The following is a 14,246-nucleotide window of genomic DNA, read 5'->3' as shown; positions in this document are numbered from 1 at the left end:
ATTTTCATTTTGCTTGAGTGCAATCTTTTTTAATATCACCCCTAATTCTTACTCTGAGCCATTCTCCCTTTAGCTCAAACTCAGAAAGAATAGCCTTGTCCAGCAGCCAGGTGACCACGCAGGTGCACTGACCTCAAGTCAAAGCCTGCTCTGCCTTTGGCTCAGGAGGGCCATTCCTAGCCTGTTAGTATCCCCCCACAAAGAATGTACTTTTGAGTGAAGTACACTTCACTCCCCGCAGCAAGGCCTTCAGAATGCAGAAGTCATGCCATTTGTGGCATTGAGGATACTGTAGGCTGTGCCCCCGTGTTACATGCTGGATCCCATTCGCCAAGCCAGACTTCTTTTCTGGTGGCTTCTCCTGCTGCTCAAACACTTCAAGGTCCCCCTTTCAATAGAGTGCTTCTCACAACAGTGGGTGTTTGGAAGGGCTTTTGTGTTGCAGCAGAAGATTATATCCTTTTTTGGAAAAAGAAACCATAGAAGAGGGAGTTTAGCTTTTATAGCTGGTACTTTCCAGTACCAAAAAAAATGGAAGCCTTCATCCCATTTTAGACTTGCTTTCAGTGAACTCTGCAGAATTGCAATTTAAATATAGTGACATTAAAGCACAGACACAGGCTTAGGGACTGGATTGTCACAATAGATCTGAAAGATGCTTCTTTTCACATTCAGATTGTTCAGAGACACATGCATTTTCTAATGTTTGCTTTTGGGGGCAAGACATACCAATTTTGAGTGTTTTCTTAGCCTTAGCACCTTGGATATTTATAAAGTGCATGGTTGCTGCTCTGGCTCTGCTGAGACGCTTGAGCATCTGTGTGCACAGTTTGTGGAGTTAGTATGTTAGTGTTGAGACTCTGTTCTCAAGCATTTGCAAGCAGTCGAGCAGGTGCCTTCGGACCCAGTTTGTGAATCAAAGCATTTCTTTGGGCAGAGTCTTTTGTCACAAAGCAATTTTGATAAATGTTTCCTTGGTTGGCTGGGCAGTGGTCAATGAAGCTCAGCCAGTATATGGTATCTGGAAGGATGAGCATCTGTCGTAGCACATAAATTGCCTAGAGATGCTAGCTGTGTTGGTAGGGTCCTACCTAAGTTTTCACATTATTAGATTCCTGCCTAAATCGGCAACAAAGGAATTAGTTTGCACCCCATTCGAAGGTTAGTGCAACACATTCTTCTTTGGCCTCAGGACAAGTTTATGTTCCTTAAATCGGTGTAGATTTCAGGAATAGAAAATCCGAGAGTGGATTTCCTCTTGATGCATGGGCTGAGGTCCAGAGACTGGAGGCTGCACCCAAAGACTGCAAGTCTAATTTAGCAGCAGTTCAGCAGGACAGCAGGAATCTGTGGACCACCTCCCAGGCCTCTTGGACTGGATGCTCACATGTGGTCGAGGACACACTTATATGCCTTTCCACCAGTTAAACAACATTCTTGGCGAAAACAGAGTTCATCATCTGTTAGTGACACTGCAATGACCATCCTGAGTTTGGTTCTCAGATCTGGTATCTTTACTGGAGGAACCACCTTGGGAGCTATAGGACATGGCCGATCTGTTGTAAGAATATTTGGGTCCTGGTGCAGGTAACTTGGACAAAGTTCACTGCCTTTTTGGGTGAGGAGTTCATGCAAGTTCTTTGTGTTTCACACATAAGTTGAATGTGTTTCTGCCAAGCACATGATGGTTTGTAGTGTGTTTTTGGGCAGACATTCACCTGTCTCTTTTTTTTTGCATTGGATAAGATATCAGAGGCCTTTTCGTCATGTTTCCATTCCTCATAGAAACAGCATCTGTGGTCTTAGAAGGGCATAACTGGTTGTCTGTTTGAGCCTCTGAAGTCAGCCTCTAAAGCCCGGGACACACCAAGACGATTGGCTGTCAGTGAGTGTCTGTCAGGCTAGTTTGGTGTGTTCCACACATCGGCTCTCCCTGTTGAAAAAAACCCAGCATATGCTGGTTAGGTAGGTTTTGATGCTGGGATGCTGGTTTTAGCTGGTCCTTTGCTGGTTTATGCTTTTCCTTAGCTGGTCATGTTGCTGGTCAAGGATCAGCATAAACCAGCAAAGGACCAGCTTAAACCAGCTAAGACCAGCATCCCAGCATCAAAACCTACCTAACCAGCATATGCTGTTTTTTTTCAACAGGGCTCGTCTGGCTCACGCAACAGGAGTTTTTGATGCTACTTACGCAAGGCAACAATACCAAATACGCAAAGGCGTCTGCTTTTGTAGGTGCTAGTTCTTTGAAGTTAGCTTGTTGTGTCCCGGCCTTAAGAGATTTCTGACTTCTAAGGTGGTTCAGTTTATGGCCTTAAAATCCCTCAAATGTATTGGAGATTTGAATTCCATGTCAGTGAATACCTTCTGTAGGGATTTTAAGGAACGTCTTGGTTACAAATAGCCCGCAAATAACTCGCTTTACTTTGGTTTGGCTTTCTTTTCCATTGCAGTTTAGTACTGCTTCAAAGTGGGTGGGATTATAAACTAATCATCTTACCACCTCGTCTACTGACCACGATACAGCCAATTCTTTTTTTACGTTTAGCGTGACGGTCGTTTTAAGTAAGCTGTTGTGCGAACAAACGATACTGCAGTGGCTGTTGCTGACTATTTACATCTAGACGGTTTGGTGTTTCGTGTTGCAAATTCAATGAAGCTGATAGTGGTGATTCTCTCTGACCAAACAGTGATCTGCAGTGTTAACATGTCACATGTCACAGTTAGCTCTTGTGAATGGCTCCATGGCTGCTTTCGAAATTGCATACACTCTTGAGTAGGTACTTATTTTGAATAATTAATTACTTCGTGACTGCTAAAAAATATGTTCTATATAGTATGAATCATTTCCATGTGACCTATCAGCATGAGTTGTGCCGCTTCATTGCCATTCACAAATCACTAACATATGGCAGTGTCTCACAAAAAAGTGCATGTAGTCCCACACAGACTCTCAGACACTCACCTGCAAGAAAACAGACCCTCCAGAGTCCTGAATGGAGAGACATACGGATTTCAGTGCTCTGATTGAGAGGCAGGATGACCCCCTCCTCCAGGTAGAGCCAGTAGTCAGTGCTGACGGCAATACCCAGCAGCCCCAGACTGCACACAGCAAACACACTGCTGAGGAGTGTCAGTGCCTTCCTGCCACATAAACTCATCTTTCACATCAGCAGCAGAGGGCACAAGCTGCAGAAAACAGGAGCTGTAGTGAGAGAGGGAAAGAGAAAAAAAAAGCTTACCATAAACTGCAATTTTACATTCAAATATTTTAATACATATTTTAAATGTAATGAAATCAGTGCATAAGTCTTAAAATCAGTCTACATTGACTGTTTGTGACCTCCAGATATGACTGTTGCTTGCTAGTAGCATTTATGCTACATTTTGAATTTGTTCGTAAAGGTGGTTTCTGTTTACATCTGTAAGGATTCATCAGCAGACTGCTGTTGGCCTCCCCACCAGCAGGTGGCGCCCTGGTCTGCACATTCCTAGTGGTCGGCTAGTGACTCATCCTCCAAGCCAGAAGAGGGCATCATCACTTGGATCAGCCGAGTTGTTTTCCCACTGAAAGCAGTAAGGTGGCTTATATTATCACGCTCCTAACAAGAAAGGCTTTGGACTGGGCAACTGCTTTATGGGATCAGCAATCTCCTCTCACAGAGAATTCTGACACTTTCATCTCGGATATGAAGAGAGTTTTCTACCACCCGGCCAGTAGAGGTGATGCAAATTATCACCTACTTCGTCTTTCCCAAGGCACTAGGAGTGTTTCAGAGTTTGCCATAGAATTCCGCACCCTGGCTACTGAGGCTGGGTGGAATTCACAAGCTTTGAGAGCAGCCTTCCACAATGCTCTATCACCTGAGATTAAGGATGAGTTGGCATTCAGAGACCCCGCTTCAGATCTAGAATCTCTTATTGATGTGGCAACTCGGGTAGATCATCGTCTCCGGGAGCGGCAACAAGAGCGACAACTGGAGACTAAACAATGTAAGACAATGGAGCAGGCTTGCCCTATTACACCAACTTTTAATGATCTTGAAGAACCTATGCAATTGGGGAGAGCCAGATTGACTCAGGCTGAGCGTGACAGACGAATGAGGGAACGTTGCTGCTTGTATTGTGGAAGGCCTGGTCACTTTCGCCTTTCTTGCCCTGAACTGTCGGGAAAAGCCAGCTCTCGCCCAGGAAAAGGGGGTCCTGGACGGGAGTAGACACCACCCCCAGTCCATCATCTGGAATCTTTCTCCCAGTCACCATCAGCCAAGGCGACCAACAGCATCAGCTCCAGGCCTTTATTGACTCGGGAGCTGCGGGGAACTTTATGGATGTAGACGTGGCCAAGGACTTAGGCATAAAGACCTTGACTCTCCAAAAGGCTCTCTCTATCACAGCACTGGACGGTCGACCCCTGGGCTCTGGACAGGTCAGTGAAAGCACCACACCTCTCTTATTACGAATAGGACAACATCAGGAGAAGATAAAGTTTTTTTCTTACTCAATCACCACAGCTTCCTTTAGTATTGGGCTATCCATGGCTGTTTCAACACAACCCTCAAGTTGATTGGACTGAAGGGGTGGTGAGGAATTGGGGAACAAATTGCTGTATTTCTAACTTTTCCTTATGTCATCTTTCCGAGCCATCACAGACCACCCCAGGGACCCATCCAGTTGGTGCTACTGTGTGCATCTCTTCTGTGAACACCGGGGTACTGACCACATCCAAACTCAGAACCATTGTCAATGAACCTCCAGTGCACACCCCAGAGTCAACTTTAAAACTTCAGTCAGCAAACCTTCTCTCTGATTCTAAAGAATCATGTTTCTAATCATGCAGAACCCTCCCCTAGACTTGCTCAAGTTCCCTCAGAATATGCTGATCTAATTGAAGTTTTCAGCAAGACCAGAGCTGCTGCGCTACCCCCTCATCGACCCTATGATTGCGCTATTGAATTGCTCTCTGGAACATGTCCTCCTCGAGGGAGACTCTATTCTCTTTCAATCCCTGAGCGGGCTGCGATGGACAAATACATCAAGGAGGCCCTAGAAAATGGGTTCATTCGCCCATCGACCTCCCCTGCTGGAGCTGGATTTTTCTTTGTTGAGAAAAAGGATGGAGGATTACGCCCTTGCATAGACTACCGAGGCCTCAACCGAATAACCATCAATAATCGGTATCCTTTACCTTTAATGACCACAGCTTTTGAGGTCTTGCAGGGGGCTACCATTTTCAGCAAGCTTGATCTTCGAAATGCCTATCATTTGGTTAGAATTCGAGAAGGGGACGAATGGAAGACTGCCTTCAACACCCCTACCGGCCATTTTGAATACCGGGTCATGCCCTTTGGCCTGGTCAATGCCCCAGCAGTCTTCCAGGCATTCATTAATGATGTCCTCCGGGATACTCTGAATAAATTTGTGTTTGTATATCTTGACGATATTCTTATCTTCTCTAGCAGCTACCAAGAACATGTTCAGTACGTTCGTCAAGTCCTGCAGAGATTACTACAGAACAGGCTATTCATCAAACTAGAAAAGTCTGAGTTTCATGTACCCAGAGTGTCATTTCTCGGCTTTATTGTGTCCAAGGGCTCCCTCCAAATGGATCCAAGCAAGGTCAGAGCCGTGCTAGACTGGCCCCAACCAAACTCTGTGAAACAGGTACAACGTTTCCTTGGCTTTGCAAATTTTTATAGAAGTTTTATTCGAGATTTTAGTTCTGTTGCAGAACCTATCATTGCACTGACCAAGAAGGAACTCCGACCATTCAAGTGGTCCAAAGAGGCAGAGGGAGCATTCAACAGGTTGAAGAAACTTTTCACTTCTGCTCCAATCTTGACCCTCCCTGATCCTGAAACACCTTTTGTGGTGGAGGTGGATGCATCAGATTCAGGTGTTGGTGCCGTGCTATCCCAGAGAAGCAGTGTTGACAACAAGCTCCACCCATGCGCTTACTTTTCCCGCAAGCTTACACCCACCCAAAGGAATTATGATATAGGAAATCGAGAGCTGCTAGCAGTTAAGATGGCACTTGAAGAATGGAGGCACTGGCTTTAGGGGGCCAGATTTCCTTTCCTCATTTGGACGGACCACCAAAATCTCACCTACATTCGAGAGGCTAAGAGGTTGAACTCCCGACAAGCCCGCTGGGCTTTATTTTTTAACCCTCTGGGGCCGACGGTCACGCCGGCGTGACCAACCTACTTTTTTTAAGATCAGCGCAAAAGACACTAAAAATGCTCTGTCGGTTTAAGTCATACACATTAGAGATATACATCAATGGAAACTGTAAAGCGTGTACTTTTATTTGGGCACACTCAAAAGAACAGCAGAAAGTTGTGTTTTTTTATTTAGAATAAAGAAAACAAACAGGGTGATTTCTGTTTTCTCTGTCTCCGTGAACTGCTTTTAGAAATGCGTCACTTAAATCATTCAAACTCGGTGAATATTTAGCACACAAACATAAAAGTGGTATCTACTGAAAGCTTGAGATTTATGCTTTTAAACGAAGTAAGTTTTATCAAAAACAAATAACCTGTGATAAATTAATCTATATGAAACCAAGGAGATGTCTAGTCTATCCAGTTCCAACTAATTATCTCTAATGTGACCGCGCCCACTATCGCGAAATCTTTTGCCATGCAAATTAGCCATGTGCTACAAGCGCAGCAAGGACCGGAGTATCTGTACGCCAGGAAACTCCCACATCACCGCAACAAAGCAACATGACTTCAAGTTCATCTTGGTTACAGTTTGTTTCTGAATGAATATATGCTGTGAGGAATTAGACTTATATTTACCTCGATCAGAAGAAGGACGCGATGCAACGCAAACCCAGCAGGAGGAGACATTTACATGAGTAAGTCTTACTTTCATTTTCCTACTAGCTTTCGCTGTTATTTACTTTGACAAAACATGTACACATTTTACTAGTTAGACTTATTCCAAACTAAAATTCCTGACTTTATCAAATGAAACATTATGAAGTACGTTTGATTGCATTGCATCTCTTACAATGGCAGGATATTTATAATGTTCTAGAAAAACGATGTGATTATGACTGTGAGATGCATTTATGACGATATCTTTATGAATGTAGAATCATACTTTATTTATTTATTTTATTGTATAACAGTGTAAAAGTAATATGAGTGCTTACACTGAATGTGTGTTTACATCACGTTTATTAGTAATATAGTGCTAAACGATAATTATTAGTTTCTTAGAAATTACATGTCCTTTTTTTTACATTAGTACAAATTCTAGAGTATAGACTGTATTCTGACAGATGATCCTGATATGATTTTTGGTTTGTTTTGTTTTTGTAGTGATCTCAAACCTGCTCAAAAGATGAATCCTGCCCTCTTTCCCATGAGTCCCTTCAAACTGTTTTCCTCTGAGAGCACTAGAAACTTGAGATGTTCAACTACACTGATATTCTAGTGTAAAACAAGTTTTTGACTTTTTTTGTATTTTTTTAAGGGCACACAAAATAGCAGGTAAGATTTGTTTCATTTGTTGAACAGAATTCAGAAGAAGTTTTCAGAAATGCCACAAAGTCTGTGCACATCTGTGTGGTAAGATGAGGGAGCTCAATAATGTGTCTTGGACCTTCATTATGTATGTTTTGTTTATACAGTGATAGTAAATAAAATAAAAATAATCTAAAACTCCATTCTCTGAATCTTCTCACATTGTTTCCTTACTTGCTATAGTCAAGTCAGTCATTGATGGGGCCATTAGGGAGGGCCCTTTTGTCTTTCAGGTGTGAATTGCTAAATATTCATGGGCCATTGCCACACCTATGAATAATCCCTTTCGATCACAAAACATGTTTTATAAAATTTAAATCAATATATTGTTTTCTCTGAACGAGTGAACGAGATGATTTTCACATCATTTGGTTGAAAAAATTCTAGCCTACGACATCCAATTATCTAAAGTCTTGTAAAGAAATGTCCTGTATGTGCTTCATGACCTTATTTCAGTGACTTCAAAACTTTAGATTTTCAATAACCACGCATAAACATAGTTTTCTCAAAAACACAAACATGCACATTAATGTTGCTTGCATATTATTGTAGCCCAATATGTGCTGATTACAATGTAATCTGACTTTAACCATTCATATGTTTTTAAGATACTGAAAAAAGCACAAATGTGAGGGCATGTCAAAACTTCTTCAGGGCCCCAAAACACCTCAGGCCCCAGAGGGTTAACAGATTCAATTTCACCCTTTCCTATCGCACAGGGTCCAAGAATACAAAACCAGATGCCCTGTCCAGACAGTTCAGCCCACCAGAGGGGGTGGCAGTGCCAGAAACCATCTTACCTCACTCCAAGATTGTGGCCTCTGTTCAGTGGGGTCTTGAAGCCGCTGTCAGGAGGGCACACCAACAGCACCCTGGACCGGAGAATGGTCCCCCTGGCCTTCTGTTCGTACCCTGTCACCTCCGTTCTGAGGTCCTACAGTGGGCACATACCTCTCCTCCCTCGGGTCACCCTGGAGCCACCAGAACTTGTAAGCTGATCCAGAAGAAATTTTGGTGGCCAAAACTACAGAAAGAAGTTCGAGCATTTGTGGCTGCTTGCTCCGTATGCGCACAGAATAAGGATCCCAGAACTCACCCTCATGGCCTGTTACACTCTTTGCCTGTCCCGAGACGCCCATGGTCCCATATATCACTGGACTTTGTCACTGGTCTTCCCGAGTCCCAAGGTAACTCTGTCATTTTGGTGGTGGTGGATCGATTTTCTAAAGCATGCCATCTCTTACCTCTGCCCAAGCTCCCCACAGCATGCCAGACTGCTGAGTTGCTCATGAAACATGTATTCCGTATCCATGGATTCCCTCAAGACATGGTTTCTGACAGAGGTCCTCAGTTTACTTCCAGATTTTGGAAGGCTTTTGGCCATCTTATTGGATCCACCATCAGTCTTTCCTCTGGCTTTCACCCCCAGTCTAACGGGCAGACGGAAAGGGTCAATCAGGACATAGAAAGGTCATTAAGGTGCTTGGTAAAGAACAATCACACTACTTGGAGTTGTCAGTTAATTTGGGCTGAATTTGCACACAACACACTGCATCACTCATCTTTGGGTATGTCCCCCTTCGAATGTCAGTTTGGTTTCCCCCCTCTTCTGTTCCCTGGCCAAGAATCAGAGGTCTCTGTCCCAGCAGCCACTCAACTCATTCACAGAATTAAAAGCACCTGGAACCGAGCTAGAATGGCCCTGTTGAAGGCTTCCAGACAACAGCAGAGACAGGCCAACCAACGTCGAAGATTGGGACCTACATTCAGGCCAGGTCAGAGGGTCTGGCTTTCCACCAAGGATCTCCCTCTGAGAGTGGAATCCCGCAAACTCGCTCCTCGTTATGTGGGCCCCTTCAAGATCCTAAAGAAGATTAACCCAGTCTCTTACCGCCTTCTCCTACCCAGGTCTATGAGAATACACCCTACCTTCCACATTTCACGACTAAAACCAGTTTTTTGTTCTCCTCTTTCCCCAGCCAGCAAGCCTGCTCCTGTTCCTCGTATTATCAATGGCAAGCCTGCTTACACTGTCCACAGGTTGCTGGACTCACGGAAAGTGCGGGGGGGCACACAATACTTGGTAGACTGGGAAGGCTATGGCCCGGAGGAGCGATCATGGGTTCCTGCCAGGGACATTTTGGATCCTACATTGATCAGAGCCTTTCACCAGAACTATCGTCAGAGGAACGTCAGGAGCCGTTCATAGAGGTGGGGCTCCTGTAAGGATTCATCAGCAGACTGCTGTTGGCCTCCCCGCCAGCAGGTGGCGCCCTGGTCTGCACATTTCTAGTGGTCGGCTAGTGACTCATCCTCCAAGCCAGAAGAGGGCATCATCACTTGGAACTGTCTTAAAGCCACCCAGTCATTAGCCTCATTTGCACCACCTGTTTCTAGCCCTACTTAAGGCTGCTTCTCACTTGCTGTTGTGTTCAGTCTTGAGCTACGTTGCCTCAGTGTTTCTGTGAGTACTGTTTAACAAGATTAGCTCTTTGTTTTTGACCATTGTGTCTCTTTGTTTTTCCCGTTTGCTTTTGATTGGAAGCTCGGCTTCTTGTTACTTTTGTTACTTGAAACATCTACAGTAAAGACTATTTTATTTTTGAAACCTGAGACTGAATACCCCTTTGTTCTCACATCTGCACATGGATTCACACAGTTGAGGGAGTAGCTCTAAGTTAGTGTGAGCTTCCTCCCACACCAGAGACCCGGGTTTGATACTCACCTCTGACAGACTCATCACAACATCACAGCAAGAACATTTAAAAACATTGAATGCTAACCCTAAACCTAACCGAAAAAAATCACCTTGGTTATAGCTAAGAGCCTCCTCTGACATGTTGGCATCTATGCAGCCCCAAACACATAACATACAGGGGAAAAATATGTAAAATGACCACAAATTAAATAACTTAAATAATTAAATGCAAAATTGAAAATATTGAAATCCTGGCCACAATTGGTGACACCCTCTTTTATACACAGCTGCAAATGCTCAGGAATATTGATGTAAAATATTTATTTTGCAGTAATGCACATTAATACTGAAATTATGTCACATTGTTCAGTCAAGAAAGCTACACATGACACCAATACGATACTTTAAAACTCTGGTTATATGTTTAATAATCCCTGGTGAAAACACACGTTCATGTAAGATGATAGTGTTTTTTTTTCCCCGAATACACATATAACACAAACTGTTTCTCTAGTGATATGCACGCTGTGGTGCAAAAATGTCAAAACAGCCTCCCCAAAGCCCCCATCCACTGATTTTCCAACCAGATGTCAATTCCCTTATTCCACTTCAAAAACAAAAGTAAAAAAATATTTGTGATTTATTATTTTCCAATAAAGAACAACTGACAAAAGCCTTGATCTTTACCCAAAATATTTGTTTTAAGTGTATCTTATATTTATCTTAAACAAATGCATTAATTCACTTCAGAAGGCATTTATTAACCCCCTGGAGCCACGTGGAGTACTTTTTATGATGGATGGATGCATTTTATTGTTCTACAGCCATTCACTGCCATTATAAAGCTTGGAAGAGCCAGGACATTTTTTTTATATATATAACTGCGATTGTATTTATTTAAAAGAAGAAAGTCATATACACCTAGGATGGCTTGAGGGTGAGCGAATCATGGGGTAATTTTTCATTTTTGGGTGAACTATCCCCTTAACTTGAAAAATAAAAAAAGCTCACAGATAATGAAACATCTCTCTCTCTCTCATCATATTCTACATCAGAGGTTCCCAAACTCGTACCCCAGCACTGCACATTTTGTATGGATGTATCACAGTCAGTTTCCTAGTTCACTAGTCGGAGCACTAATGAGGGTGTCAGCCATGTTATGGGCTGTCTCTTTTGCAAAATCCTTCCAGACTACCAATGAACAGTTGTATTTTTAGTAACTAATGTTAACAAAGATTGATAAATGCTGTAAAAATGTTTTGCTCATTGTTAGTTAATGTTAGTTAATAGAACCGTATTATAAAGTGTTACCTTGTAACCATTAAGATCACAAACTGTAACCACTGCCTATTTATTTACTGCCATATTAAAATTATACTCATACTCATCTCTGACCAATAACAAAATACTTCCAGATTGTAACGTTGATGAGTATTTTCTGTGAAGCTGTTTGAAACAATGTATTGTGAAAAGTCTTATCCAAAAAAATGTGAATTGAAAAACGGAACTGATTCTGAAACATAAAACACACAAGCCAACGTCTTGGCAAGTTTTAAAAAGACAAACTATTTAATTACATTTCACCATACAGTATACACACAGGCAAAAGTTCTACTGAGCCTGGTTTCTCCATTTCTGTCACCAGTGGAGTTTTGTTTCCTTGCCACTGTTGCCTTTTGGCTCGCTTAGTTGGAGACACTTAATATTTGCAATATTATCGACTTGATGGATAAGAATTAAACAGAGCTGGATGAATCTAAAAAATGAAAACTAAAAAATTGCCCGTTTATTGTTCTCTTTTTAGAGCTGCTTTGCAGCAGAATTTTGTTTTACTGTTACACTGTAAAGCTGCTTTGACAGTCTGTATTGATATGAAGTGTTTTATAACTAAAGGTGGCTTGACTTGATATATAATCTTGTTAACATTAATAAATAATTATTGGCTGAAATGTTGCAGGGATGATTTTTCATAATGCACTTTAAACATCATTAAAAATAATGTCATATCAATCCTGCTGTTGTTGATAAATGTTTTATGACATGAGTATGTTGTCATGATGCTGGATATCTACTGTCTCTCATTTAGAATGCTGTGCCCTCCAGAGGTCACATCTGTCAGCTGCGTATGCCACTGAAGCTGTCTCATTTCAGAAAAGCAACCTGACATTGGAAAGTAGGAAAAAATTTTGAGTATGTACAGTACAGCCTCATGAGGAACAACAGAAAACACTACAATGGTTGCTTTTCTGAAAGAAAAAAAACCCTTGATAATGTATTCAACTGACTTATGTGACCTCTGGAGGGTGCAGTCTTCAAAATGAGACAGTGATTGAGTCATTAGTGTGCCAATGGGTAGTTAGCCAGTGTCTTTATCAGTGCCAAAATTTGTGTACACAATATATTACTTGATGACCTATAGAGAGCTAGGGAGCTGATTGACAAGCTAGGGGGCCAGATCTGCCACTTGCCGTCAGGGAAACAGTTGAAAAAGGACATGAACACACTTAATGTCTTCTGTTTGCTCTATTATTCTAATAACTTATTCAAAGCATCTCAAGCCATCATTGCTAGTTCTAAAGTGGTGTTTTTAAATTTGGTTTGAGAGGTTTGGTAGCATCGCTTATGCCACATTTAAATCTTTGGCAAAGGAAAGTAATTGCACAGACAAGAGGTTATTGGGATTTTCATATTTGAAAATCTGTGGTTTTGTTTCCATACTTTTATCTTTTTTATAAAAGCAATATCAAGTTCCCAGTCATGCGATATGCATGGCTCTGCGTGGCTGTGATTACCTGAGATCCAGTGTACGGCTAAATTAAAGCTGTGCTAATAAAGAGAGTACATGACAGTGGGTGGAGGTGACTGTGGTTACACCAGAGATGGTCTGTTGTTACACTAATTGACAGCCTTGACATTGTTTGACAGTTAATCACTGTTTGTGGATACAACTGAAATCAATGGAATCCTATCTGTAGCAAACTTGTCTGTGACACTCTTATAAAACAGCAATTTTTGTGTAAACTCTAAATATAGATCAATCAAAAATGAATGACTGCTCCTGAAAGCTTAGGCAGCTTGGATGATGCCTTGCTAAGTATCAGGCAAAGTCTCTGCAGGCAGCATTTGGTACCTCACAAGATGGCTTTCATTATAACTAAGCAAATATTAATTACTATAATAGTAATTTCCTGCTAGAAATGATATTAAAAGCGGAAAAGTTGGTCAAAAGACTATTTACACAACAAATTGACCACCAACCACCACTTTCAGATGCCATATTTATTTTATCTCAACTGTTGCGGAATTGAATGCACAGGTTTGTGGTATATCAAAAGAAGCAAAAGATACATTTATGCTGCATTCAAAAATCGATCAGATGAAGGCATTTCAGGAGACAGGAAGTAAAGCAACAGTAACAGTGATTTCAGACATGCCTTCATGCCTTCCTGCCTTTGAATGCATCTTCCAAAGGCAACATTTTTCAGCTTTTGGACACAACCAAAGCTTAATTGCAAGCACGTTGAAGATTAGACAATAGTCTGTTGATTTACTAAATGATAAGCTAATTTCGCACAAAAGCAGTTTATTCAGTGTAGTGAAGCCTCTCTTTCATTGATATCTTTTCCCTGTGTAGTGCAGCATTACTTTTTTTTCTTTCTTTCTTGGAGGCTTGCCCTAAAGTGGCTTTAGTTACACCTACTGAGTGGCAGAAAGACTGAGTAGAAGTGGCATGGTGTGTTTACAATTTTATGCAAATGATGAGCAGAAAGCTTCAGGCAGCAACAAACAGCTATCAGCACTTGAAATGCAGATTGTGCTGGAATTTAGTGTGTTAATCACATTGTTTATATATTGGACACTTGGATTGTTGATAATCAGCTTGAATGCTATAAAAACAACAACAACAACAACAACAACAACAAAAACAAAAAACAGATTTAATATGGGAAGGAGCTTGTGCATTTGTCTGTCCTAATAGATTTATATAAGAAACCGGAATTTGCTGTTTACGG

General features: G+C 41.8%; 1 protein-coding gene across 1 annotated transcript in view; it reads right to left on the bottom strand.

Moving 5' to 3' along the window:
- cacng5a (calcium channel, voltage-dependent, gamma subunit 5a) overlaps nucleotides 1-14,246 on the bottom strand; it is a 29,040-nt gene that overhangs the window by 13,058 nt on the left and 1,736 nt on the right. Inside the window, exon 2 of the mRNA XM_073852314.1 lies at nucleotides 2,966-3,205. Coding sequence (XP_073708415.1) covers nucleotides 2,966-3,161 — 196 coding nt within the window. The 5' untranslated portion in view covers nucleotides 3,162-3,205. The remainder of the gene's footprint in view (nucleotides 1-2,965; nucleotides 3,206-14,246) is intronic.

Source organism: Garra rufa, chromosome 12 (genome assembly GCF_049309525.1).
Source record: "Garra rufa chromosome 12, GarRuf1.0, whole genome shotgun sequence".
NCBI classification, from domain to species: Eukaryota; Metazoa; Chordata; class Actinopteri; order Cypriniformes; family Cyprinidae; genus Garra; species Garra rufa.
Note: the sequence above shows the minus strand (reverse complement) of the source record. Positions and strands in the feature narration are given on the sequence as shown.